The sequence below is a fragment of the Plodia interpunctella genome, chromosome 20, assembly GCF_027563975.2.
Source record: "Plodia interpunctella isolate USDA-ARS_2022_Savannah chromosome 20, ilPloInte3.2, whole genome shotgun sequence".
Taxonomy (NCBI): domain Eukaryota; kingdom Metazoa; phylum Arthropoda; class Insecta; order Lepidoptera; family Pyralidae; genus Plodia; species Plodia interpunctella.
The window spans coordinates 460,734-488,044 of NC_071313.1; the positions used below are offsets into that span (position 1 = coordinate 460,734).

A 27,311-nucleotide genomic window follows, 5' to 3' on the forward strand; every position below is an offset into this window, starting at 1 on the left:
AGTGGCGAATGGGATCGCCGCTGTAGTGCGGCTGGTGAAGGGTCAACGCAAACGATTTGCGACAATTGGCGCCTTTCAATTTTTTAAACCCTATATTGCATATTGTCTCTTTCCACTTCCATAACATAACGGTTAAAAGAAATTTACTAAAATGCTTCCTAATTTTAAAAAAAATCCCTTTTTTTTGAAAATCAAAGTAAATCTTATCTAATTAATAATTATCCTATATGTGCAAGATGTGCATGGTATTTGTGTAGTTATTATAGTGTGGCATATCACACGTTCCGAGATGAACGATAACATATCAAATTAACTCATAACTATTTATTACACAGCCACTGTCATAGAAACTTTGGTGAATCCCACCACAAAAACTCATAATGTATCAATTATGAGTTCTTGGGGTTCGTCATTAATATTTCTAAATAAATATTTATTAAACATATTGTAATAATCCTAACTACAAAACCCGTGGAGCGTCATCCTAACCCGTCTCCTGCTAACCCGCGTTAGTAACATGATCGTTATAACATTTGTTTTTGTGTGATGTTGTCCTGGTGTCGTTTATTGAAATTACCTATAATGTTTGTTTTCTACTGTTAAAACTTGTTAGAACTACAGCAGCAACACATCATGAATGACAACTTTTTGCCGCTTCATCCCTCATGAATTTAGACTAATTTATAACTCATCAAATATTCAGTTAAATTAATCTAAATGTTAATTCTTCATGTGCATATAGTTGGCTCTTGTGAGCATACATTAAATTTAAACACAACTGTTCTGAAATATCGCGGGCCAAAAACCCAAAATTCTTGTCCCAAATTCACTGTATTTTCGCACACAAACTGTTGTCGTTTGTAATAGAAAACAGACATTGTAGTAATTGGGTTTGGTTAATGTCATGTACGCTAATTCGGTTACTGTAGTGTTATGTTGTCTGTCCTGTCTGTTTATTGCATGATTGTTAAACGCTTTCTTGTGTTTTGCCGCAAGCTATTATGCTTAAAATATAACTGTAACATTAAATTCTAAGTAATTTTCCAAGTTAAATGTATATTTTAGGTTTTTAAATGAAAGTTCATAAATAAATATTTTCACCTATAAATATACAAGTTTAATTTGAGCATGTAAACAATGTAAAGCAAATTACTTGACATCAAAAATAAACAATATGAATTAATATTGTAATATATCGACAAACAGGTACTATACGACGGGAAGCTCTCGTCTGCGATAGTGTTTATGTACAATCCGGTGGCGACAGATGGCCAACTGTGCCTGCAGTCGGCGCCGAAAGGGAACGTCTCCTACTTCGTCCACACTCCTCACGCATTAATGCTCCAGGTAACAACCGCCTGCTAGTTTATTGTACCCTGGTACCTGTGGGAATGAAACGGCAAATTTTAAAAAAATCACCTTAGCGTGAGAAATTTTCCGACACAACCACGTTTTACTCCCACGAATACTAGAGGGACATAAAGTTTTAAGAGTTAATTTGAAATTCCGCCAACATAAATTTCCCACGTGTGACCGCAGGGTTGGGATAAAAAACATTGACAAAAAATGCTTTTAATCGTTTTCTACTGTAAAAGTTCGACTGGTCGGCTATGTGGTCTTAGTACATGTGAGAACGAACGTAAAGCATGCATGCAGATGCGTTTTACCTGATGCATTTTTGTTCGGATTAAGTTCGAACTTTTTTTGTCAACTGTAATATTAAATAGACATAAAGGCTAGGCTAATCTACCTTAGATTTAAAATTCAGATTTTATGTTTTCAAAAAAGGTTATAGTTATCAAATGCTGGAAAATATTATAATTATAATTTTTTTTTAATATCATGGCTCCATCGTTCGCAATGATGATTTTGCCAATCGTCAAGGTTGATGGATGAATGGTTGATCGTGAAGGAGATTGACACGGAATATAATATGTTATAATGATATATGAAACACGGTTCAGTGTGTAACCTAAAATATAAAAGTAATTAATTATACTTAATGCTAATAATTTTCTGTAATTAAATTAATTGTTTTATAGTATCTGATTATCTTTAGAAAAATATAAATTGATACAGTTATGTTTTCGTTTTAGGAGGTGAAAGCGGTGGTGACGCATTCCATCCACAGTGCTTTGAACTCCATCGGCGGGGTGCAAGTCCTGTTCCCGCTATTTGCGCAGCTGGACCTCGCCCACGATGCGCCCGCGACTGACCCCAAACGTGACCCTATGCTATGGTGTGTATGAGACTTATTGGCTTTATTATTTGTAGTTTATATTTTCTCCGGAAACATCCACAAGAAAAGCCAGTGCAAAGAGCGGGGATGTTGTGAAATAGCTGATGATAATAATGCACTAAACTGTTTTTGAACTGAAATTATCAAATTTCAACCTCTCAGCTGAGTGTTCCTTTAGCAAACCTGTAGTAGCTGTAGTTTTACTCCAGGGAGCGAACCATATGCCGTAATATGATATCAATCGAGTTATAAATAAAAGCAACGTTTTTTGGGTCCATTACTTATATCAAACAAATGATCTTGCCTTGTTAGAGTAAAATCCAATTTCACTATAACAAGGCTCTAAAGAGATTCCAATTTACGGTGAACTATTCAGATAATTTAGACATCTTCTGTGTAACTCTTCCGCCCTGGTATATAACATTCAAGTTTCATAATTAAAATCGGATTTAAACTTTTGCTTCTGAAACTTATCCGTATTCCGTGCGTCCAAAATTAAACTTCAGTTTGGTAACAGGTGAAAAGGACCCGACAAATGTAAACAAACTTTGTTATTAAGTAGTTGTGTTCTGATTTAATATACATTTCGGAACTGGAGACTTTCAAATATCCGGTGTGTGGATTTGAATCCTTTTAGCCTTTATTGTCGTTCCGACTGGAAATAATTCAGTTTTATATATAAGGATATGTAAACATTATACGCATGTGTAGATAACATAATTTTGCTCTTCCTTATTAATTAATTACTCCAACAGAATGAGGCATTCATTTGGAGTAATTTCATGAAAAGAGACAGAAGTATGTAAAAAAATATATACCTACACGTTTTTAGACGGAGCTAAAAGCAAAATGGAAGAATCTTTGGTGGATCGTCATTTTCATTTGCATAATATAAATATCAACGTATCTCTCTCTAGTGTTCTAGAGATCGATTCGATCAAGTTGCTAATGACAAACGCGTTGACTTCGTGTATACTTGCCGGCAGTTCACCTAACTCTACCTCCTCGATTTGCAAACTCAGACAGTTTCAAAGTCCATTCATTAATATTCGTAGTAGCTCAGATCGCATACTAAACGCCCAAATGCACTTTCGCCGTCGGCACCCAATCGCCGCTGGAACTGTTCGGACTCCTACCGGCGCCGGTTAATAGCTGTGAACTAACTCCTTCCAACTCCTAATTGCCTGGTGTCGACTCCGCTTAGACTAGTAGATTTATTGGCGACATTTTGTGGCGCAATTTATAGGGATGGGGTTGCGGGTGCGTCGTTATTAAATTATTTTAGAAGATAAATCAGATACAGAATATTTATGATTATTAACAATATACAGATAAAATTCTGGAAACATATATAGGTATATTCCTTTTATAATTATTCTAAGTCTACCGCTTTGTAACAATCCCGTTTCTTAGAAAATACTTGTGTTAACTTAATTCCTTTTATAAAATAATGACACTGCACAACTGAGATAATTTTATAGTAAGAACCTACATGGGTAAAGAGAACACGATGCGAAATCAAAGCCAATATAGCTACTTGGAAAACGTGATTTATAAAGCATATAAAATAAGGACTGAAGTTATATGTAATGTATTTTCTAATTGTCTCAAAAGTTATAATAATCTGCGTACGGCACACCCACTAGTAGATATTCTGAAATTATGTTTTGGTCATTATAATATGTTTTATGTCTCGAAACAAAAGCTTTTGTCCATGGTAAGCTATTTTCAGCATTAATAAATTGTTTACTAAAAATGTTGTCCTTGCCAAACGACCTGTTTTTTAACGAAAATGTGAATTTATACTTAAACAATTTTGTAATTACAGTTCGAAACTACTCGGCTTCGTGTGCTCCCTGGTAGAATCGTGCGGTACGGTACAACAACACATGCTGCAGTGTCGTGGGTTCCTGGTAATCTCACACATGCTACAGCGGTGTAGTCGCGACCATCTCACTCCTGATACTCTGGCATCGTTTCTGCATTTGACGAAACATCTTGTCACTTGCTGTTCTCCTAATTCTGATCTGCTTTTGAAACAGGTATGTTATTTATGTTTCGCTTTCATCATCGTCGATTTGACGACTTCGGTGGCGCAGTGGCAAAGTTCTTGCCACTGAACCGAGAGGTCCCGGGTTCGATCCCCGGTCGGGTCATGATGGAAAATGATCTATTTCTGATTGGCCCGGGTCTTGGATGTTTATCTATATATATATTTATATGTTATAAAATATAGTATCGTTGAGTTATAGTATCCCATAACACAAGTCCCGAACTTGCTTTGGGGCTAGCTCAATCTGTGTGATTTGTCCTAATATATTTATTTATTAGTTTCATTATTGCATTTTTTAAAATTTATATTTAATAACTAATAGGTATATTCGCATTTTCGTTGTGATAGATTTAATAGTAAAATTTAATTTATTAAAGGTCTTTGTTCATGTGTGCTATGGTTACTGAACAACTTTACAAAATTAAAAAAATCGTATAACTGTAATAATATTCAATGTTTTTTGTGTTATGATATAATTTTTCCATTCATTGCTTAAAGCTATATACTAGTATATTTATTTTGATGTTTTGTTTAATTTTAATAGATTTTATGTTATCAAATTGACAAGTGACGACCTCAGTGGTGCAGTGGTATAAAGTGCTTGTCTCTGAACCGAGAGGTCCCGGGTTCGATTCCCGGTAGGGTCTTGATGGAAAATGATATTTTTCTGATTGGCCCAGGTCTTGGATGTTTATCTATATATGTATTTGTTATAAAATATAGTATCGTTGAATTAGTATCCCATAACACAAGTCTCGAACTTACTTTGGGGCTAGCTCAATCTGTGTGATTGATTTGTCTTAATGTATTTATTTAATTGAATAAAAATTTTTTCATCGTCTATCATTATTACTCAATAAATTATATATTACTATAATTATATATTATATATTACTCAATAAATTATAAATAAGTTGGTATTTCTCGTTCCAAAAAGTAGGTTTATAAAAATATAAATTAGAATCATGAATTCACGTCGTATCGCGTAACATTAATATTTAATTTAATCATGAATATTTCCATAATAATAAACGTTTAAAAATTTAGCAGGAAAATTGCTTGTCTAAAGAAATTTACTTACAATTTATACATTATAATTCGTGGAGAATTTGATTGTAAATCAATCAAATTGGATTATTATGTTTGAGCGTAAAACATTGGGAATTAGTTTTGTATTCGTCAGCATATGGAACTGGGCGCTATTAACGAAATATATGCCTTATGTACGTGAGACGATTAGGTTTCTTCTAATGTCATATATCTGATCGATTTTTAGCGAGTGTTTTGAACAATATTGCCACAGAACGTATTCTATAATTTATTTTTAAATGCAAATTTGTTTCTATGCACACCGATGTCATAGCTATAGATATAAATCTCAATCCCATTCAATAATCTACATTACGTACTATTTATACACCATAAAAGTAATATTATTATCGTTAAGAGCTAGAATACAGAACGAAACTAGTATAGTCAATATTTTGAATTGTTTTAGTGTTTTGTGTTTGGTGTCTCATGAAACATTACAGCTCAGTGTGTCTATTTCGTGGATGTTTTCACGCGATATCAGTCGGTCCCTTTGTATATATCTAATTTGTCGATTGAAATATCTGTAGCTAATGATATTATTTACAGCAAAATATTGGTATTACATAGACGAATACCTGATTGGGTTTGACAACGAAAATCTACACAAATTATATTAACGGGACTTGCACGAACCTTTTTTATTTAATGTTGCTGACCCGTTAATATAATTTTTGTATTTATGTGTTCAAAGCGCGAATGTCTAGAAACTCTAACGAACATCTACTACCACGCAATCAGCCAGCGATTGTCAAGAAACAATAATTATTATATATGTTACTTGCAGGCTTGAAAATAAAAGAAAATTAAATGTGAAGGCTCTTTTTTCAGTCATTACTTTTAATTATCTGCATGTCTGAGAATGTAAATGTCTGACATTTATAATTTTTTTTTTTACAAATCTTAATAAAAAAAATACATAACTTTGCTGTTAATAATTTACGCAGTTCTCTTGTCCTGTTATGTACCATGTATAAATTTGTTTCGAAAATATGATTTTACTGAAGTTACTTTTTTCCAGATAAAATATAACAACTTTGGTTTTGTTTTCTACGAGGATACATATATTTTTTTCTATGAATAAAAATATATTGGAAGTTGTTTCTTTGCAAAAAGTAACTTAGTGTGACTATACACAACTTTTTTTACTCTTACGAGTAACAATATCAGTATGCGCAGTGCGAGTTTTAGGTTCGATTTAAATTGCATTCACTTTTCAAAAACTGACTGCGGTGTGTTATCATTTTAATCACATAGTTGGTTGGAACGTGGTTCCACTCTAGAATCGACCACTCGATATTCTCCCGTGGATGTCGTATGAGGCAATTAAGGTATACATAGCCTAATCAACTCGTAGGCAATAATAGTATTCCAAGGATCGATGTGAGTTGTAAAATCACAGCCGAATCTTAAAAAAATTACGGTTTTTTTATGCTGACCCCCGGCAGTGCGGCGCGGGCGTCTTAGCCTCGAACGCCACTAGGAACATGCGGAGATGAGAGAGAGAGCTATGATTTATTGGCTCCGAAAAGCGAATGCAGTAGAGTCCGAATCGAAAACTCGCACTAAGCTCTCGTCCAGCACAACACACGACCCTTCAGTTTTGTTCCGATGGTTGTCAGCGCATGCTCCTCTTGCTTTCACCTCGACTGTCTCCCAGTATTACCAGCTATAAGAGAAACAAACAAATATGACTTCTATTTGTATAGCAGTAACTACTGTTTTCTGAACCTTTTCACGCGATAATTAGCTTCTTAATGATAAGCTTGATGCTGTATTATTTTGTTGTGAAAAATGTGAGAGGTCAAAAGAAATCTTGTTTGTTGTATGAGATCGGTATAAACAGTTCCTATTCCCTCAAATAGTATATTTATGAATCTGATATTTATGTGAAAAATGTTAAATATAATATAAAACGTTATTGTTTAGCGAGTCAACAAAAGTTGTCTAACTTTGTTTGTTTCTCCTGAGTACAGAATTCACAGATTCTTCAAAGTTTTCTTATTATTATTTTACATAGCCCTCTTACAGCATGACTGAGATGTTCAAAATGTTTCCGACTTCAATATCTTAGATTAAATAAATATGAAACAACATTTAAAATTTTAAAATATGTTGAGAAGCATTTGTGAATAAACAATTATGTAGTAGTACGCCCCACCCACAAGTTCACCCACCTCTGTTTATGGACACCAATGTAAGCTTCAAACTCGTCAGATATGGTGGCAGGTAGATGAGCAAAAAACAAAAACGTACATTCCTTTTAAAGAAACGGATAGCTCCCGTGATTTCTGAGTCCCTAGTACCGTTTGCCAAAGTTTTGTGACACTTTTAGCACTTATAGAAATAAAAACATGCACGAAAACTGGTGCGTTATATGCAAATACACAATAGCTTAAATGCACATAGATACATCATGCTTAGCTATGGTAAATGGGGCTTACCCCTTTTCAAATTATACGAATAGAAAATTATATATGGGCAACACTTTACCTACATCACCAAAACTATTTGTGTCCTAAGACCTCCCCTAATTTTGTACTTTTATTAAATGTAGGCTTCGTATCACTCTTGATAATATTCAAGTATGTCGAAATCGCATTTTTTCTAAAATCAATTCGTGCTAAAAATCTTTGTAGATCAATAGACGTATTGTTAGACCCAACAAGCAAGAGAGCATCACGCTGTCAACCATCGGACAGTCATAAGTCTGTGCTAATGCAGTCTTTCTGCCAATCCTTTCTGACCTGGCAGTTGTTGGATCACATCCTCTTCAACCCTGCGCTATGGATCCACACGCCGGCGGCGGTGCAAGCGAGATTGTACTGCTACCTGGCGACTGACTTCTTGGCCGACGCGCACATCTACGGCAGCGTCCGGAGGGTCAGCACCGTGCTGCAAACTGTACACACGCTGAAGTTTTACTATTGGGTGGTCAACCCTAGGACAAAGAGCGGGATCACGCCTAAAGGATTGGGTAAGTGCATTTCTGCAATCCACTCGTAAACACTCCGCATCAGCCGCAATCGGACACGAGACTCGCGTCGTGACGTCATCGCAGTATAGCGCGAAAGAACACAAATTTAAAAAAGCTGTGAAATATACAACGCTTTAACTTTGGAAATCCTGGTCCGGGTTGGATGAAACAAAAACTATTATTAATTGCTATTATTATATTTTCATATATTAATGTAACTCATTTTCAATAGAAACAATCCGGGTTCCGTAAAGCATTTATTTCAGTCTGAAGTATATATTATTTGTACCTAACTGAAAAGTTACTTATGCAAAAATAATATGTTAACTGGCGCATAATAAATTGGTTGAGTCATTATGCTGGCCGTAGAAATATGAAACGCGGCCGACGACGGCCGCTCCCGTCTGAAGCACAGAATAAAAATATAAATGCCGCTGTCAGTTACTAATTGTTTCGTGATTTGTCTCCGGCGAAGCGGTCGTAAACGATGGAAATGCCTTTAAACTGCTTAAATTGAGTCCGAAGCGTGGATAAAAGAATTGAGAAGATTATATCATTATGAAACTGGTTTTTTATTGTGTTCAATCAAAGCCAACCTAAATGATTTATTAAAATTACAGAATAAAAAAATCTGTGTTATTTTTGATCCGTTAACATATTTCATTACATCGTAACATTGTTTTCACTCTTTTAACCAAATAATGAATTTAATCATATCAATTACCCCGACTATATACGGCGGTATTTGAGTCGGGGTAATTGGTATGGTTAATATATTCTGTCCTATGTATATAATATGAAAATGAGGCAGAAAATAGTGCTCATAAATTGAAGAATACTCTTCAACTTTTAGCTTTGACAGATTCATACATTCTGACTGTTCACTTCAATATAAATAATTTTGGGGAGTGCTCAATCTAAAGTCGGAGTCTATAGGATTTACATTTGTCTTTGTTAATATCCTTTTTTTCAATCTATCAGATGATTACAATTATACAATCTGTGGTAAATAGACTTATAATACTTTTGTATAAAGTGTTTAGGTAAAGAGAACTACATCTTCTCTTTTCTGATATCCGAGTTCTGGTTGAGTCGGAATTTATCTCTGTCAAAAACAAGCAAAGATTTTGCGATAAGCGGTCATTATCCGCAGATAATGTAGGATTTCGCGCCAACTTTCGATATTAGATTCCAGATAATACTGCACGAAGTCACAAAATTAATCCAATAATGGCTTAATGTCTTAGTAAATTGTTTGATAACTGCAAAAATGTTTGAAAAATTCCTCTTTACGAATATAGCATTAAAATACTAAGGACTAACAAGTATTCACGTTTTATTTTTTCAAATAACCAGATACCATTGCCGCCGGAAGTAGTCTATCTGGTATTTAGGACAAAAATTCAATTTTAATTATGGTCACCTCAATATGTTCCAGATGGTCCAAGGCCAGCGCACAAAGACATCCTGACGATACGTGCGTACATCCTTCTGTTTCTCAAACAGCTGATTATGATCGGCAACGGTGTGAAAGAGGACGAGCTTCAATCCATACTCAACTATCTGACGACTATGCATGAGGTATGCTGTCCTAGTACTTTGGAAAAACGCAAGACTTCCCTTTTCATACAATTTTTGATGTCAAGTTTGATGACATTTTAATTGACATAATATTGTCAACATTTTCAGGATGAAAATCTACATGACGTACTTCAAATGTTGATCTCGCTCATGTCAGAACACCCAAGCTCCATGGTGCCCGCATTCGACGCGAAGGTACTTTACAAGCTTTTATTTATTTTCACCTGTCCCGATGTTTTTTGTCTGTAATCAAATTTTGATCTTGAAAAAACCTTACTACTTGACGACAATAAATTTGTGACAAAAATATTTTTCCTCTAGGGAAAATGTTTATCATAGTGTAACTGGGTATGTACTTTGTCAGATTTTATTAAAATCGATTTCAATTATATTTTTACAGGGCGGAGTTAGGACCATCTTCAAATTGTTGGCGTCTGAAAGTCAACTAATTAGGCTACAGGCTCTCAAACTTTTAGGATTCTTCTTGAGCAGAAGTACACACAAGTAAGATTGACAAATTTATTGTGAGTGTAACTTTGTAGATTTAATAGCTAATATTTTTTCAGATTGTCATTCTAATCTTTTAACGCGAACAAGATGAAACCATGCCAGATCCCGTTTACTTGAAATAAGGCCACCAATTCTTATATTTTGTTTTTAGTGCAATAAAGTGTTTTTACTAATTTAATAACTTGATGAAGCCATAACAGATGCTTATAATTGAAATTTTTTATTTGGAAGGCCAACATCATTATAGATGATCAAAATTAGTAACATTCGGCCATTAATAGGCTCCACAGATAGGTAACATGAATGAACATGGAATAAAATGAACGTACTGTGCAGACGGAAGTACGACGTGATGTCTCCGCACAACCTGTACACGCTGCTGGGCGCGCGGCTGGCGGCGGGCGCCGGGGCGGGCGCGGGGGCGGGGTCGGGGTCGGGGGCGGGGGCGGGGGCGGGCGGCGAGGGGCTGGCGCTGGCCGTCTACAACGCGCTGTACGAGCTGCTCACGGAGCACGTCGGCCAGCAGATCCTCTACACCAGCCACCCCGAGCCGCAGCCGCATTTCCGACTCGAGAACCCCAGTAAGAAATATGTACATCGTGTGACAGATTGCTGAGTGACTGGAAGAGATCTCTTGGGATGGGATGGGATGGGATGAGTTACTCTCATTGAGTTACTCTCATTTTTGTTTTTTATGTATTTTGTCATGTGCATTAAAGCAAACGAGCAATTCTATATACATATTTTGGGTAGATCAATTATGCAAATTTTCAAATTAATATTATCAGTGAGGATGCTCGGAAGGAGTTGGTTGTATTTATTTTAGTAGACGCGACCGACGAATATTTAGTAAAATAGGCACATGTATATTTTTTGTTCACATTTCTGTATGTACCTATAGTAACGTCAAAACATTGTAGTTCGTGTTTTGCTTTTTTATTTACTAATATAATTTCAAGCATTAAAATCAGTTTGAATTTAAGTTTGAATTTGAATAAATAGTGTATTAAGTATTATTTACTTGCAGTGATCCTGAAGGTGGTGGCGACGCTGATCCGGCAGTCGAAGCAGACGGAGCAGCTGCTGGAAGTCAAGAAGCTGTTCCTGTCGGACATGACGCTGCTGTGCAGCAACAACCGCGAGAACAGGCGCACCGTGCTGCAGATGTCGGTGTGGCAGGTAAGAGGTTACCACTAAACTATATTGTTCCAAAGTTTAGGATAGAAAACTGATATCGTCAAGAATCGTCTGATAACTAAGGATGATGAAAACTGAAAGTGGAAAAGAAAATGTAGAATTGCGGACCCTGGGCTCCGACGCTCAATTACTAAGGAAGTTGCGGAAAAAACTTAGAATATTTATGTTGACTTAAGTTGTTTTACTTACTAGTTTCGTTAATAAAAACGATCTGACTTACAATCGTTCTTTGTTAAAGGCTGTGTATTATATTGAAAGCTTTTGATCATGGAAAATATTACCATCGTTTACATTCACGTTTCAGGAGTGGCTGATAGCAATGGCGTACATCCACCCTAAGAACTCTGAGGAGCAGAAGATCTCCGACATGGTGTACTCCCTGTTCCGGATGCTGTTACACCACGCCATCAAACACGAGTACGGGGGCTGGAGGGTCTGGGTCGATACGCTGGCTATTGTGCATTCCAAGGTAACTGCCTCACACACGCGCATATATATGCAATATATATGTTGTAGATCAATGATCAGAACAAACATGACTCATGATTTCTAATTTCTATACACTCTGTAATTGTCTAAAATCATACGAAGTTTTTACTTTCTTATTTTGGTCGATCATTTCAGGTGTCGTATGAAGAATTCAAGCTTCAGTTCGCTCAAATGTACGAGCACTACGAGCAGCGGCGCGCCGACAACATCACGGACCCGGCGGAGCGCCAGCAGCGCCCCATCTCCACCATCTCGGGCTGGGACCGCCCCGCCCGCGCCCCCGGCGCCCCCGGTGCCCCCGGCGCCCCCAGGGCCACCAGCTGCCCCGGCTCTCCGAGCTCCCCCAGCTCGAACAGAAAACAAAACGTCCTCAATCACGGAGCCCAAACTGAAATCGGAAAAGGTCTATCCCTCCGAGAAGTCGAAGCGTGCAATTGCAAAACGAACGAAAGCGAAGACAGTCGGACTACAGTAGTGTATAGTGAAGTGTGTAAAGTGCATAGTCCAATTAAACACGAAGTGCCCCGCGACGGTTGTGATAGTGATAAATGTACAGATAGTGTCGACGAGAGTAAGTTGCTCAACGCGGATAACGAATTAGTGCAGTCTATTATTAGCGAAAATAAATTATTAGAAAGCTCGGAATCCGGTATCGGAACTGAGAATTCTGAGAAAACTGACAAACCTTTGACGCGACAAGGAAGTCTTGATTATATTCCAGTGCGAGATGTAGGAGAAAATATAACGAAAGACGATAATACTGATAAAAGCGAAGGTATTCCTTCGAGTTTATCTGCAAGCGAAACGGCGAGCCCTGAAAGGGTGGCCGAATTAAATATTACGGCGGAAAGGGAATCGGAATTATCTGATCCGTCCGAATTGTACTTAACTCCGAGCGAAGCAACTAGTCCTAAGAAAACAGAGAAGACTGATGTTAACATTCCAGAAGAAATTAGTGATGACCCGAAACACATAGCGATTAACATTGTCAATGATGTGCTCACGATTGCACTAGAAACTATCAAATTAAAAACTGATGACGACCCTGATTCGGGAGCCATCTCTGGTGGATTACATTCTGAAGGTAACACACCTAATGGTAGGGATGATTTCGAACAAGAAATTGAAGATATTATTGAAGATAACAGAACAGCTGAAACTATAGCCAATGAAGTAATAAGTGATATTATATCGACAGTAGTAACAAAATGTGAAGACGAAGTGGAAAACTTAATAGGAACTACTGATGCTATTGAAGATACTGAACATTCTAGTAATATTACGGACGAAAACAGTCCACAAAGGGTTATACCTTCAGATCATCCACACGAAGGCAATGTTTTGCCTCTAGATGGAGAATTTTTAGTCAATTCAAGGTGTGAGGAACCAGAAAAAGTAGAGACTGACATAACTGATAAAATTACAGAAGAAAATGCAAAGAACGACAGCCATAGAGTGGACATGCCAAGCCCAGAGGAGCATACAACTCCAGAGATTCCGCCTATTTCCACGATTAGTGAGAATATTTCTCTTGCCAATAAGAAGGAGCAGGAGCATGAAGAAGAAAGGAACCGAGATTTAGAAAGAGACAAAAGACGCGTTAGTTTGCCTGACGATAGTGAAATGAAGCAGGACGGTATTAGGAATGACGGGATGTCTACTCAGGGCACCAACACGACGTCTTCGCCGAAACGGCCACGTAGCGCGTCGACGAGTACACAAGTGGATTCGAATCATTTCGGTAAGTTTGATGTTAAATAAAAATGTTTAACCTCGAATTTTTAATTCTTTTGCCTATACCGATAGTTTGTTTTGAAAAAATATTTCTCTCTATGCAATCTGAGAAAGACTATTCATATTCCGGAATTTCCACAGGCGTGAAGAAGGAAATCCCGTGTCATAGGTTCCATGGCATAGTGTTTGAAAAACACCACGGGATAATTTTCGGCTTTGTATTTTTGTTTCCTTTATTTAGGCTCTTGTAAAAGTTGTACTGGTTTAAATGAATGATATTCGTATGTTAAACGGCTGGTATTAAAATTAGTAAAGTATTCAAAAGACATACTAAAGCTGTCCGTATCATTGAAATAGCAACGCGTATGGAGTCATAATACCCTGGTAACCATCGATTAAGTTAACAGCCACCATCTCTCGGTGAAATGAAAATTTAAACAGCGTTTAAATTTTAACCGACCATTTTGAAATACAAAGTGTCCCATTACAATTTAAATCTGTCAGTTACATTGATATGCTATGAAGTCATCTGGTAACCATCAATTGAGTTAACCGCCCCTATCCTTCGGTAAAGTGAAAATTTTAATGTCATTTAAATATGGACCCACCATTTTAAAACATTACGTGCTCAAAATGCAAAAGGCGTTTTAATATTAACCGAACATTTTAAAATGTGCCGGGTAAAGTTTTAAAAAATATAGACTATTTGAATATTACCTATAAAAAGCAATTTAAACACGCTACACTTTCTTTCTTGTATAGAAAGAGAAATGCGTATTGGAAATACACGAGAAGAAACGGGACAGAGCAAAATAAAAGATATGACGAAGGCTAGTTTTCTCTGTTACTTTTGTCTAGATAGTTTTCTCTGTCTACAGCCTGCCCCTTAATTTATGATCTTATTCCAGAAACTAAAAGGCCATCAATGTGTTCGCGGGCGATGTTCTCTCCCGGGCCCACGCGGCCTCCGTTCAGGATCCCGGAGTTCCGCTGGTCGTACATACACCAGCGGCTGCTTTCTGATGTCCTGTTCTCATTGGAGACTGATATACAGGTATTATTTATATCAAATCTTTAATTTTATTATAACAGTAGTGACATCTATATCGTTTCGTTCGTCAAACATTTCATGTGTATCGTCAAGTTTTAAAGTTTGGAGTTTACCTTGGATTATTTTGACGAAACTATCTACGCGTCACTATTATTCAAATATACTGGGGAAAATTAGGCTTAATATTCGTAGTAAACACGTAGTGGAATAAATATCTTAAAAGAAATATTGAATTGTGTTACCTAACGGTAGATAATAAACTTATTTAGTTATGTTTGTTTAATCATATTCTTGTTCAATTGTTTTTATTATATCCAGGATTGAAGGGTTGAATAGGATATAAATCCTGTTATGAATAAAACAGATACAGATACAATATTTTAGAAAACACATTCGGCCTAGAAATTTCACAATGATTCATTAATATATCCTGAACGTGTTTCAGGTGTGGCGAAGCCACTCTACGAAATCAGTCATCGACTTTGTGAACAGCAGCGAAAATGCGATATTCGTCGTCAATACGGTTCATCTTATAAGCCAACTGGCGGACAACCTTATCATCGCTTGTGGAGGGTTGTTACCACTTCTGGCTTCTGCCACTTCACCAAATGTAAGTGCTTTTGTTTTGGTAGTGGTCTGGTTTTTTATTATTTATTTACACAACACTCAATCTCATCTCAACATCTCATAACATGCAGATGTTCCTTGTTGCGTTTAGAAAGAAAGAAATCATTTATTCGGCAAACACATAAAATCCAAACATACAAAAGAGTAACGAATATAGATCGAATATAATATGTAAGCCGAAATGGCGACCAGCTCAGCATGGTGCCATGGTATCGAGCCAAGGCGCTGATTTTCAGCTGGAACCAAGTACAAAAGTAGGTAAGGTGGCAAAATAAACAAGTTAATATGTACGGAAACAGAAACAACCAACAGCAAACAATAGGATTAAACATATACTGACTTAGGAAAAAATGAAAAAAAAGGAATAAAGATAAATTACATGGAAGCTATGGAAAATATATATATATATAAAGTATAAATATGAAACTAAAAATAATTCAATGTGTTGCCCTCAATTTGCCGCAATAAAGTAAACTCTTTGATGCGTTTACGGAATATTGTAACAGCGTTTAGGGTTGTGAAGCCGCGTAGCCCGGGAACAGCGTAATGTACGAAAAAAAATTAAGCAAAAAGTTTGTGTACCAACCTAAATTAGTAATACAAAAAATTAGGGTAACCAATAGAGACCCTTTATTTAGATAACCCTGGAAATCCACTCAAGACACCACAACACACGACGCGCGTATTCTAAATGTAACAGGTACCAGGACATCATAGCTTCATAGGCGTTTATTGAAATATCCCTGGAAATCCACAGAAATTTCAACACGCGACGTGCGTAACCTAAATTTAACGGTTACCAGGACACCATAACGTCATAGGCGTTTATTTAGTTATCTTTGTAAATCCACTCAACACACAACATACGACGCGCGTATTCTAAATTTAGCGGTTACCAAGACATCATAGCTTCGCAGGCGTTTATTTAGATATCCCTGGAAATCCACTCAAAACACCACAACACACGACGCGCGTATTCAAAATTTAGCGGTTACCAGGACACCATAACGTCATAGGCGTTTATTTAGTTATCTTTGTAAATCCACTCAACACACAACACACGACGCGCGTATTCTAAATTTAGCGGTTACCAAGACATCATAGCTTTGCAGGCGTTTATTTAGATATCCCTGGAAATCCACTCAAAACACCACAACACACGACGCGCGTATTCAAAATTTTGCGGTTACCAGGACACCATAACGTCATAGGCGTTTATTTAGTTATCTTTGTAAATCCACTCAACACACGACGCGCGTATTCTAAAATTTAGCGGTTACCAAGACATCATAGCTTCGCAGGCGTTTATTTAGATATCCCTGGAAATCCACTCAAAACACCACAACACACGACGCGCGTATTCAAAATTTAGCGGTTACCAGGACACCATAACGTCATAGGCGTTTATTTAGTTATCTTTGTAAATCCACTCAACACACAACACACGACGCGCGTATTCTAAATTTAGCGGTTACCAAGACATCATAGCTTCGCAGGCGTTTATTTAGATATCCCTGGAAATCCACTCAAAACACCACAACACACGACGCGCGTATTCAAAATTTAGCGGTTAGCAGGACACCATATCGTCATAGGCGTTTATTTAGACAACCCTGGAAATCCACTCAAGACACCACAACACACGACGCGTGTAATATAAAGTTAACGGGTACCAGGACATTATGACGTTCAGAGTCATAGAGTTCAGAGAGAGAGGACATCATATCCAGTTACAATACATTAAATTGATTTAGTTCATGTATTAAAATAATAAAATTTCAGGAATCAAGTTAAGGAATCAAGTCCTCTATTATGTATGTTGACACCATAACGTCATAGGCGTTTATTTAGGGGTGCCCTTTGATTCATTTAAAATTATTGTTTCTAATTTCACTTCGTCAAACTTGGCCTAAACTTACAACGCACAATTATTATCTAGTCTAATAGATTTTTCTGCACTTTTATAATTTAGCCTTATAATTGTTAGCTGCAATTTTAGAATCTCTATTGTGAGGCATCCTAAAATCGTTTGGAATTTATTTCTTTTGATTTAACAGTAACCTAGTTTAATAATATTTGAGAAAATATTCTCATATAAAATGTATGTATGTAATAATAATTTGGAAATGTACTACAACAGGTTAAAAACTTAATTCGGACTGTAGGGGGTACAGGGGGCCGGGGTGTGTTAGTCCCCAGCAATAAAAAAATACATATAGATAACAAACCCAGCTGTGTCGGTTAAGTTAGGTTAGTATTGTGAACATACCAAGCTTTAATCTATGCCAACAAAAGTTAAGATGGTTAGGTTTGGATATGTGTCCTAAAAGTTAGGTTAGGTTGGAAAGAGCCTACATATACTTACTGCATGATGGTAGATAAATAAAGATTATTGCACAATAAAGATTAGGCGTTATACTTTTGTACTTAATTGTTTAGTGAGAAACATAATTAAACCATTATGAATATTAGAAGTAATAAATTATTTGGACTACTGACTAATTTGTGAAGTAAATGAACAGCGGTAAAATGTTAGGGTAATCAAAAACAGGTCATACTAAATTAAGAATAATAAAAATGTACGAAAAAAAATTAAGCAAAAAGTTTGTGTACCAACCTAAATTAGTAATACAAAAAATTAGGGTAACCAATAGAGACCCTTTATTTAGATAACCCTGGAAATCCACTCAAGACACCACAACACACGACGCGCGTATTCTAAATGTAACAGGTACCAGGACATCATAGCTTCATAGGCGTTTATTGAAATATCCCTGGAAATCCACAGAAATTTCAACACGCGACGTGCGTAACCTAAATTTAACGGTTATCAGGACATCATAAAGTCGTAGGAATTTATTTAGATATCCTTGGAAATCCACTCAAAATACCAAAACACACGACGCGCGTATTCAAAATTTAGCGGTTACCAGGACACCATAACGTGATAGGCGTTTATTTAGTTATCTTTGTAAATCCACTCAACACACAACACACGACGCGCGTCTTCAAAATTTAGCGGGTACCAGGACACCATAACGTCATAGGCGTTTATTTAGTTATCTTTGTAAATCCACTCAACACACAACACACGCCGCGCGTATTCTAAATTTAGCAGTTACCAAGACATCATAGCTTCGCAGGCGTTTATTTAGATATCCCTGGAAATCCACTCAAAACACCACAACATACGACGCGCGTATTCTAAATTTAGCGGTTACCAAGACATCATAGCTTCGTAGGCGTTTATTTAGATATCCCTGGAAATCCACCCAAGACACCAACCACAACACACGACGCGCGTATTCAAAATTTAGCGGTTACCAGGACACCATAACGTCATAGGCGTTTATTTAGTTATCTTTGTAAATCCACTCAACACACAACACACGACGCGCGTATTCTAAATTTAGCGGTTACCAAGACATCATAGCTTCGTAGGCGTTTATTTAGATATCCCTGGAAATCCACTCAAAACACCACAACACACGACGCGCGTATTATAAAGTTAACGGGTACTAGGACATTATAACGTTCAGAGTCTTAGAGTTCAGCGAGAGAGGACATCATATCCAGTTACAGTACATTAAATTGATTTAGTTCATGTATTAAAATTATAAAATTTCAGGAATCAAGTTAAGGAATCAAGTCCTCTATTATGTATGTTGAAACCGGTCCAATAAAGACAAAAGATAAATAAAATGTTGTTTTAGGTTTATTTTGTTATTATAGTTCGTGTTTTGTGAACTCATAACCATAAAACGAGAAAAATCTCTATTATAAGATATCCTCAACGTCATCAAGATGATAAATCGAAGCATAAGCGAGCCGTTAGCTTTAATATACTTACGCTAAAGGTAAATAGGGATGAAACGTCTAGCCGATAAATGTTATAGTCTAGTTGATATCTATTATTTTGGATATGAGATGATAACTTGTTATTTTGGATCCGACCCTTTAATTTCTATCTGAACATGAGTACTTTATTATTCCCCACAGAATGAATTAGATGTGATTGAGCCAACGCAAGGCATGCCTGTCGAGGTAGCTGTGACATTTTTGCAACGACTGGTCAGCATGGCAGACGTCCTCATCTTCGCAAGCGCTTTAAACTTCGCCGAGCTCGAAGCCGAAAAGAATATGTCTAGTGGCGGCATCTTGCGACAATGTTTGCGTCTGGTAAGAACGAAATTATTTTATATGTGTCCTGTTATTTTATGTATCTATTCTTAAATTTATTAATCAGTGACTTGATTTCTTTCTACATGTTCTGTGTTGAAAGTTTTTTAGTTAAATATTAAAAAATTAAATTAAATTGATGTAGTCGATTAAAATTGAAAATGAATGCTTAGATTGATAAAATTTAATTCTTCTTTCCTGTTCTGTGCAGAGTTCTAGATGAAAAATAGTTCTTAAATCTAGAGCAATTATTTATGTATTGGATGTAGACTATCTACTTCATGAGTTTTCTATATTTAGATACTATTTTAGTAAACCGAACTCTTATACTTTGACTTCTATTTAAGAATATTTAAAAAATCTATTAGTGTGACAAAAAACTGGGTCTGACAAAAAAGCTCCCATTAAAAGGACTATTAAATCCAAGTCACGCCTGAATGATTAAGGGTTAAGAAAGTACCAGGTCAACATGAAAGTGTAAGAGTTCGGCGCCGTCGCTACAGTAGTGGCAGTAGTGTAGCGATAGTGGGCGGCAGTAGTATGTGTGCGTAGGTGTGCACGTGTGCGGTGCGCAACTGCCTCGAGTGCAAGGAGCGGCAGCGATATGTGGCCGCGCGCCGCACCCCGCTCGCCGCGCACCCCTCTCATGCCAATGACGACACTGATAATAAGGTAAAATAGCCTCTATTCCTTTTGTTTTAAAGCATAGTTTTGTTTGAACAGCTTATGTTTCGTTCTTTTTCCTCAACATTTCTTTTAGACAGAGAAGGCATGCTCTTGCATTTTATAATAAAAAACAACACTCCTCCGGGAAAATAACTATTGTTATGTGTATGTTGATCATTTTACATTGCTCATAAATTATTTTATAATGTAAGGATGTTCAAGCCACTTTGACTTTTAGAGCTAAGTATTTAAAATAAGTTTAAATTGTTATTTAAGCCTTCAATTACTGTTTTCAATTCATGTGACTCTAGTATATTGCACTATTTACTGCACTTTTAACAATATATTCAAGTTTTGTCTGTTGATTGGTCAATGTTGCATAATCCACAACACTGCACCGCATTATCTCAAAATCAAGCAGTATTTTTTCTTTATGTCTAAAGCCATCTATTCAATACTGTTAAATTATAGGTTCAGATTTAGCGGACACCCCGCCCGACTGACAGAAAGGGACGCACGTATTTAATAAAAAAGGAAGGTCGTCCTACTGTGAGGGCGTTTCTTTACCTGCATCCTTTTTGTCATCCCGATCTTGTACTAGTTTATCTACAAACTGCCTACTATATCATGATATCCTAGTATTTACAGAAGTCACTGATACTCGGGGTTTTTATGGACTCTTAATTTATTTATAAATTGTATACTTTCCACCATCTCATTTTTATAGATTTCTTTTAATTTATAGCGGAACATAAAACTGCATTAGATAAAGGATTTTTTTATATTGTGTTATATTTTTCTATAATACACAATTTAATTCCAGTGTAACAAGGATTTTGACGGTCTTCGTTTTCTTTTTAGTAAATTGTGGAAATGGACAAAAGGACAAAAAATTACTAGCTTTTTTATTTTTTTTCATATGGTAATAAAAAAACGGCCCTTATATTTTTATTTGTTTTCACGAATTTTATTTACATAATGCCATAAGGCAAAAAAACCTGCAAATAGAAATAAACATTTTCAATAGAAAACTATAATACTGTGTAATAAAATCAATTATCTGGTGTAGGATAATTTATTTAATTTCCGCTAATAAAAAATAAATTGAAAAATGTGTGATGATGGTACGAAATGCGGGTTGGCGCAGTTTAAAATTTAAAAATTTCGTGTTGTACGTAGATATTATTGGCAATCTTGCAGCAGAGTAAAATGTTAATATAGGCCTTTCTTTTTGCAATGGTAGAGTGTGGTGGCAAGTTTGGCTGACTCGTCTAGTCCGGTGAAGGACCCGGAGAGGCTCTTGCAAGACATGGACGTGAACAGACTACGTGCTGTCATATACAGAGATGTTGTAAGTGGAAATTTTTGCAATTGGCTTTTATTTTGTAAGTATAAAACTATTATTTTAATCAAAGTTTGTGTTATTTTTTGTACTACTGTAAATATGGAAAATAATTCTGTTCCATTGTGGATAAATTGATGTAACTAAGGAGATTTTTAAAAAATCCTCTGTTCCTGTACAAATATTCAGTCTGAAACATTACTAATTATAGGTTTGACAAAATCACGTTGATTACCGCAACCGCGCGAGGCGTGTCTTCATTGTTCAGTTACATGCTTTTATTTAACTTGAAATGTAACCATGTATGTCACATGTATGTGCCCCTATGTCTCGGATGGGATCTTGCAACTAAAGTTTGAAGCAGATATATTGAACCAATTGAGCTGGAATTTTATACACACGTTTCGTTTGTTTGATAATGCATTATTATCGTAAGCATGACCGAATGGTGCACCCAAGAACGGCTCCAGATGTGGGAACTCCTCAGCAGTTTACTTCATGGACATGATATTTTTGTCACACATTGAATGCAATAAGATCTCCCTGACAACAATAGAAACTTGTGTCCAAAATTTTATTCTTGTAAAAAATTATTAGCATTCAACATTTATTTAATTTTATTAATAAGTGCTGTAGACAGGTAAAGATCTTATTAAAATGACAACTCAAACTCAACTCAAAATCAAATGATGGCCTCCTAATTGTTGTAACAGCTGAAGTTGACTAGATTTTTTTGAATTCCAGGAAGAAACAAAACAAGCACAGTTTTTGTCGCTGGCGATCGTGTACTTCATCTCAGTACTGATGGTGTCCAAGTACCGGGATATTCTAGAACCGCCCGCGCATGCGCCGCCGGACTGCGCGCGCCGCAACCACCATCCGCACGAACACCACGGTATGGTTATGAACTTCTGGTACTTTCTCGTGACAATTTATCATTAATTTTGAAAAATGTCTTGTAAATTAAGTTATTTAAGATTATTTAGTACGTACATTAAATAATTTAAATATTATTAAATAATTAATCAAAGTTATTGATAATAGATTTTTTCTTGAAAACTTGCAGTAATTTCATTCAGTAACCTCTATTTTGGTGTAGTCAATTTATATAAATGCTAAAAGCGCTATTTTATGGTTATATGTTTTCTATTTATATTTTGAATGCAACGTGTACATACTTTTCATACATACACTGTAATCTTATGTAGTGTCTATCACGATCTATGTTATTTTCACATATTGTACGTAGATGAAGAAATTATCATATTTATTATATATGTTTTACTAAACTGTTACTTCCCTACTATCCATAGATCTGTCCGGTTTGTTTCTTAGAGGTTTCTACTAAACGCTATTTATTTCGCTTCTTTTATACGCTTTATCGCACTTGTTATCATTATCTCTCATAAATATACATATTCGTACATATATTATTGTTAAGATTCTATATTTTATCATTTACCAGGCATTTAAAATGTGCTGTCGCAGTCAAAACAAATATATTATGATATTTATGTACAAGATATAATTAAATTATATGTAATGATGTCTGACAGATAATAAAATAATAATTTATAAATATTTTTAGTGAGTTTGACAGCGGCCGTACAGAAAATAATAAGATTTATAATCTGAAGTGTGTCGTTTCTCCTTTTTTCACGCCGCTTGATATACGCGTCACGTTTGGGACACTGGTAAAATCGTCAACATTTTACTACACTGCGGCACTTCACCGTTGGTACACACGTCATAATTTCGAACGTTCATTTCTTATTTTGAAACGATCGAAATTGCATCATTACCATTTGCTCCCGTAAACGATTTTCGTAACCGCTGCTACGGATAGCTGGCAGTCGCCCGCTGTTCCCGCAGTGGTCTCACCACGTTTACCCACAATTCCTGCCGGGTGGGCACCCCGCGCATCGCCACCCGCACTCTCACTGCAAACTCGATTGCAGCCAACACGTTAACAATAACACGCACGCGCACACACGCATCGCTAGTTACCACCGCGCGCACGCAGGTAAAGCGGCTAGACACCGCCTGCGCAATTCACAGAACAAACGAAATGGAAACATTGCGAACAATACGAACTTCTCAGAACCGGGACCAAGGGGTGATGATTTCGACTCCGTTACTATTATGCAGTCCTGGCACATTTATTATGTGTATTGCAAATTCGCAACGCAAAAATTCATTCTGGGCAAAAATGGAAAACGCGTCAATATGAAATACGAGCTCTGGCTTAGTTATGTATTCCTAATATTTTATTACACGTGTTATACCTTATACGTAGTTTTACCACGTGTCCAGTGTTCGAGCTCAGTGAGCCTGCCTATAACTATGTTAAATGACCTTTAACATATTATTGGACCAATATTTATTGTACTGATTGGTTTATCATTCCGTTACTATTTGTCAAAATTTAATGGTTATTGATCGCACATTTTTCCATTTTGGTCGTTCCTAATAAATCACGCCTTTGCTAAGGTCCCTCTGGATTTAGACAGAGATGGAATTACATTGAAATTATAATTTAAGGGTTAACCAATGACTATAGTTGCCACGAAGAAAAAGTGACAACTACCAGGACAAAATAAAGTAATAGGAGACTAGACTGTGATGAGATTGCACCGCTGGAGCACTGCTTAGAATTTTGTTTTTTTTTCTATATGAGTTGCGTCATCATTTCAGTAGATTAATTAACATCATCAATTCGAATAATGCACGTAGAGTTTAATTTAAATAAATACGATAGTATAGGATTGAATTCCTTAATTATGTATATAATTTTAAAATTTATTTCAAAATTTGATGTTAACTACAAATTTCGCTAATGAAAGCTGTACAGAATTCACTTGTTATTGTGTCACGTGGAAGTGAATTCTGTACACTTTTGATAGAATTGGACGTCTTTAGAATTTAATCCCGTCTAAAACTCGACCTACCCGCTTTATAAAGCAAGCTTAATCGATGTTGTTTGACGGAATTGTTGCCAAATAAAAACTATCTAATAAATCAATCTTCTTCATAGATCATAACGGCGAGGACGTCGAATACGCAATGATAGTTGTTGATGAGAATAATTCTACAATTCCCGAAGAAATGGATTCTCCTTCGATGAAGGTATGTGTATAGCGCCATTTTGTTTTTCCTTGCAACTGTTTGATGACGACAGCATGTAATAGGTTACTCCTTTTTCTATGAGGTATGTTGTACGAATCGTATGATACATTAAAATTATTATTTTTGAAAACCTATCTGCTAGGCTTAAGGCCTGTTATGATTTAAAATTAAATTAAATATTGGCCTTATGCGCAGCTGTAGTAAATTCATGGCTCATTTAATATTTTAATTATGTTACTCTTTGATACGCATGTTTCCCTTGTTTATAGGTTTGAAATACTCCAACATTTTTTTTCTTAAATTCTTTATTACCTCAGTAGCTTCTAGCCTCTATTACCTCAGTAGACTCTTGATAAGATAACTAGTACCTAAATTAGTTTTAGTACTAATAGTGCATGACATTCAAGCAAAATCCTAGAATGTCATTCCCATTACTGTCAGATTGTTTCGCTGTTCATTGGTATTCGATGTGGCTACGATGTGTGTGCACAGTGTTGTGCGGTGGCGTCATCTGTGACTGCTTTTTATCATTGGTTTTGTTGCAATAAAATTGTAAGGAAACGGAGAAGGAGGATGGCGTCGCCAAAATTGAGACCACGACCGACGAACTGAAGCCCAATTCTGGAGAGAAACCGAAAGACAGTCAGACTCCCGCCACGTCACCTACCGCAGAGAAAGAAGAGCCACTTTTCAAGTCGAGCCTGCGCAAAATGCAAACTAAACAAAAGGTTAGTTGGAGCTGCTCTGGACGGTCTGTTTCTATTAGAATTTGAATCTCCTTCCGACTGATCTGGATCCTTCGTTGTGGTTTCACTTGAATTCACTTAAGTGGGATCTCGTATATACTTTCCCAGCGTGAGTGTGAGTGTTATACAAAAATATAAAAAATCTTGTTTTTACGGTTTCAAATGAGGTCTGGTAATTTACGTCACCTTCTCTATGTAATTCGTGACATTTACAATTTGTTTGATATTCTGTCTAAATTACACTGATTATGTAAATGTTATTTGTAACAGAATCATCACCAATCTCCGAATGTCAACAGTATTTAACCTATTTTCGACTATTATTTAGTAAATGTTGTCAACCGTCCCACTTTCGTGAATGCTGATCTAATTCTTAGCATTCCTGTAATTCGATGTGAGATATGAATTCCTTGTACTAAATACGTATTATTGTCCTTTTGTAAGCCTCCAACTGCAAGGTCCAAAACATTGTCTGGGATAACGGTGTCTGTGGTCAATTTGGTTTGTACACAAGTAATTATATTGACAAGAGTTCTATTATTAACATGCAATATGTTCATGGAAGCCTGGTACACGAGAGTCAAATTCAAACGACTAAATTATCTTAATTTAATTCTAAATTGTAATAAAAATAATTTTAATTGGTACACCTCAAGGTAGCTATTTGGGGCCCACTTCGTAAAATGTTTGTATATTGTTTTTCGTGTCGCAGCATCCCGTCATTTCGTAAGAAAACAGTCGTTTAAATTTAACTAAAAACATGTTATACTTACTGACATATTAACAGTCACAATATAGACACAAGCTTGATAACACTAGATGTCTACAAAGCTAGCGACGCTCGCAAATAAATAACATAAATGTATACAAAGCACTAAGCACAACACAAATAGCTAACATATAATTATTGTAAGTTGTAAATATCTTATGATGTGTACCGATTGTGTATATTAATTGTTGGTATATATTTTGTTATTGTATAGGTGTCATGTTCAGAGCTACTTAATCGTATATATATATGATAAATTAACACAAATACAGGAGTATGTACTTATAGGCAAGATTTATTTTTTGATCACATTGTATTGTATCAAAACTGTTTCTTACAATCCAATCTATTATACCGGAATCGCAATATTTTATTTTATTACGGAATAACAAACAGTTACAAAATAAAGTCTTAATTAATTAAATATTTATGTGTAGATAATTATGTAACCCACAATTGATCTATTTGATAGAATATAAAGACAATCGCGTCACACAATACGAGTACAGTAACATTGTAAATACAGTTTATTATTTAACTAGACAAACAAACCTACAATTGTAAACTGACAAGCCAAGTATTATAAACAGTTTTCAATATAACGGAGAATCGATATTGTGACATATCATGATATGAGGTACGTCGGGCACGTGTGTATTTGCTTCGCTTGCTTCTTTCACCCATCCTTGGTTTGCATGCCTCTGACACTATCACTCACACTGTACCATATTACTTCTGTAGTATTGTTTCTCTTTAATATCTATTAGTCTGTTGGATGTTTCTAATATTAGATGATATATTAAAAGGTAAGGTTTATTTATATAACGAATATATTTTATAGTGACTATGAATGTAGATATTTACTTATGTATTTGTAAACATATGGAGATTTGATTATTTAACAAAACAATAATCCAAGAATGACTACTCTAGCAT

At 36.0% G+C, this 27,311-nt stretch overlaps 1 protein-coding gene across 20 annotated transcripts in view; it reads left to right on the forward strand.

The window, feature by feature from the left end:
- Window positions 1–27,311, forward strand: part of rg (rugose) — a 397,734-nt gene that overhangs the window by 223,101 nt on the left and 147,322 nt on the right. For 5 of the 20 annotated variants that reach the window (XM_053760674.2, XM_053760671.2, XM_053760683.2 and 2 more), the window contains 21 exons: window positions 1,207–1,347; window positions 2,097–2,239; window positions 4,068–4,281; window positions 8,106–8,358; window positions 9,797–9,939; window positions 10,048–10,134; window positions 10,340–10,443; window positions 10,786–11,030; window positions 11,477–11,628; window positions 11,951–12,115; window positions 12,271–13,876; window positions 14,778–14,923; window positions 15,366–15,530; window positions 19,547–19,726; window positions 20,279–20,398; window positions 21,636–21,743; window positions 22,479–22,629; window positions 23,581–23,757; window positions 24,769–24,860; window positions 25,418–25,588; window positions 26,051–26,119. In XM_053760674.2, coding sequence (XP_053616649.1) covers window positions 1,207–1,347; window positions 2,097–2,239; window positions 4,068–4,281; window positions 8,106–8,358; window positions 9,797–9,939; window positions 10,048–10,134; window positions 10,340–10,443; window positions 10,786–11,030; window positions 11,477–11,628; window positions 11,951–12,115; window positions 12,271–13,876; window positions 14,778–14,923; window positions 15,366–15,530; window positions 19,547–19,726; window positions 20,279–20,398; window positions 21,636–21,743; window positions 22,479–22,629; window positions 23,581–23,757; window positions 24,769–24,860; window positions 25,418–25,588; window positions 26,051–26,119 — 4,632 coding nt within the window. The remainder of the gene's footprint in view (window positions 1–1,206; window positions 1,348–2,096; window positions 2,240–4,067; window positions 4,282–8,105; window positions 8,359–9,796; window positions 9,940–10,047; window positions 10,135–10,339; window positions 10,444–10,785; window positions 11,031–11,476; window positions 11,629–11,950; window positions 12,116–12,270; window positions 13,877–14,777; window positions 14,924–15,365; window positions 15,531–19,546; window positions 19,727–20,278; window positions 20,399–21,635; window positions 21,744–22,478; window positions 22,630–23,580; window positions 23,758–24,768; window positions 24,861–25,417; window positions 25,589–26,050; window positions 26,120–27,311) is intronic. The other 15 variants (XM_053760673.2, XM_053760684.2, XM_053760690.2 and 12 more) reach the window with 11 other exon arrangements.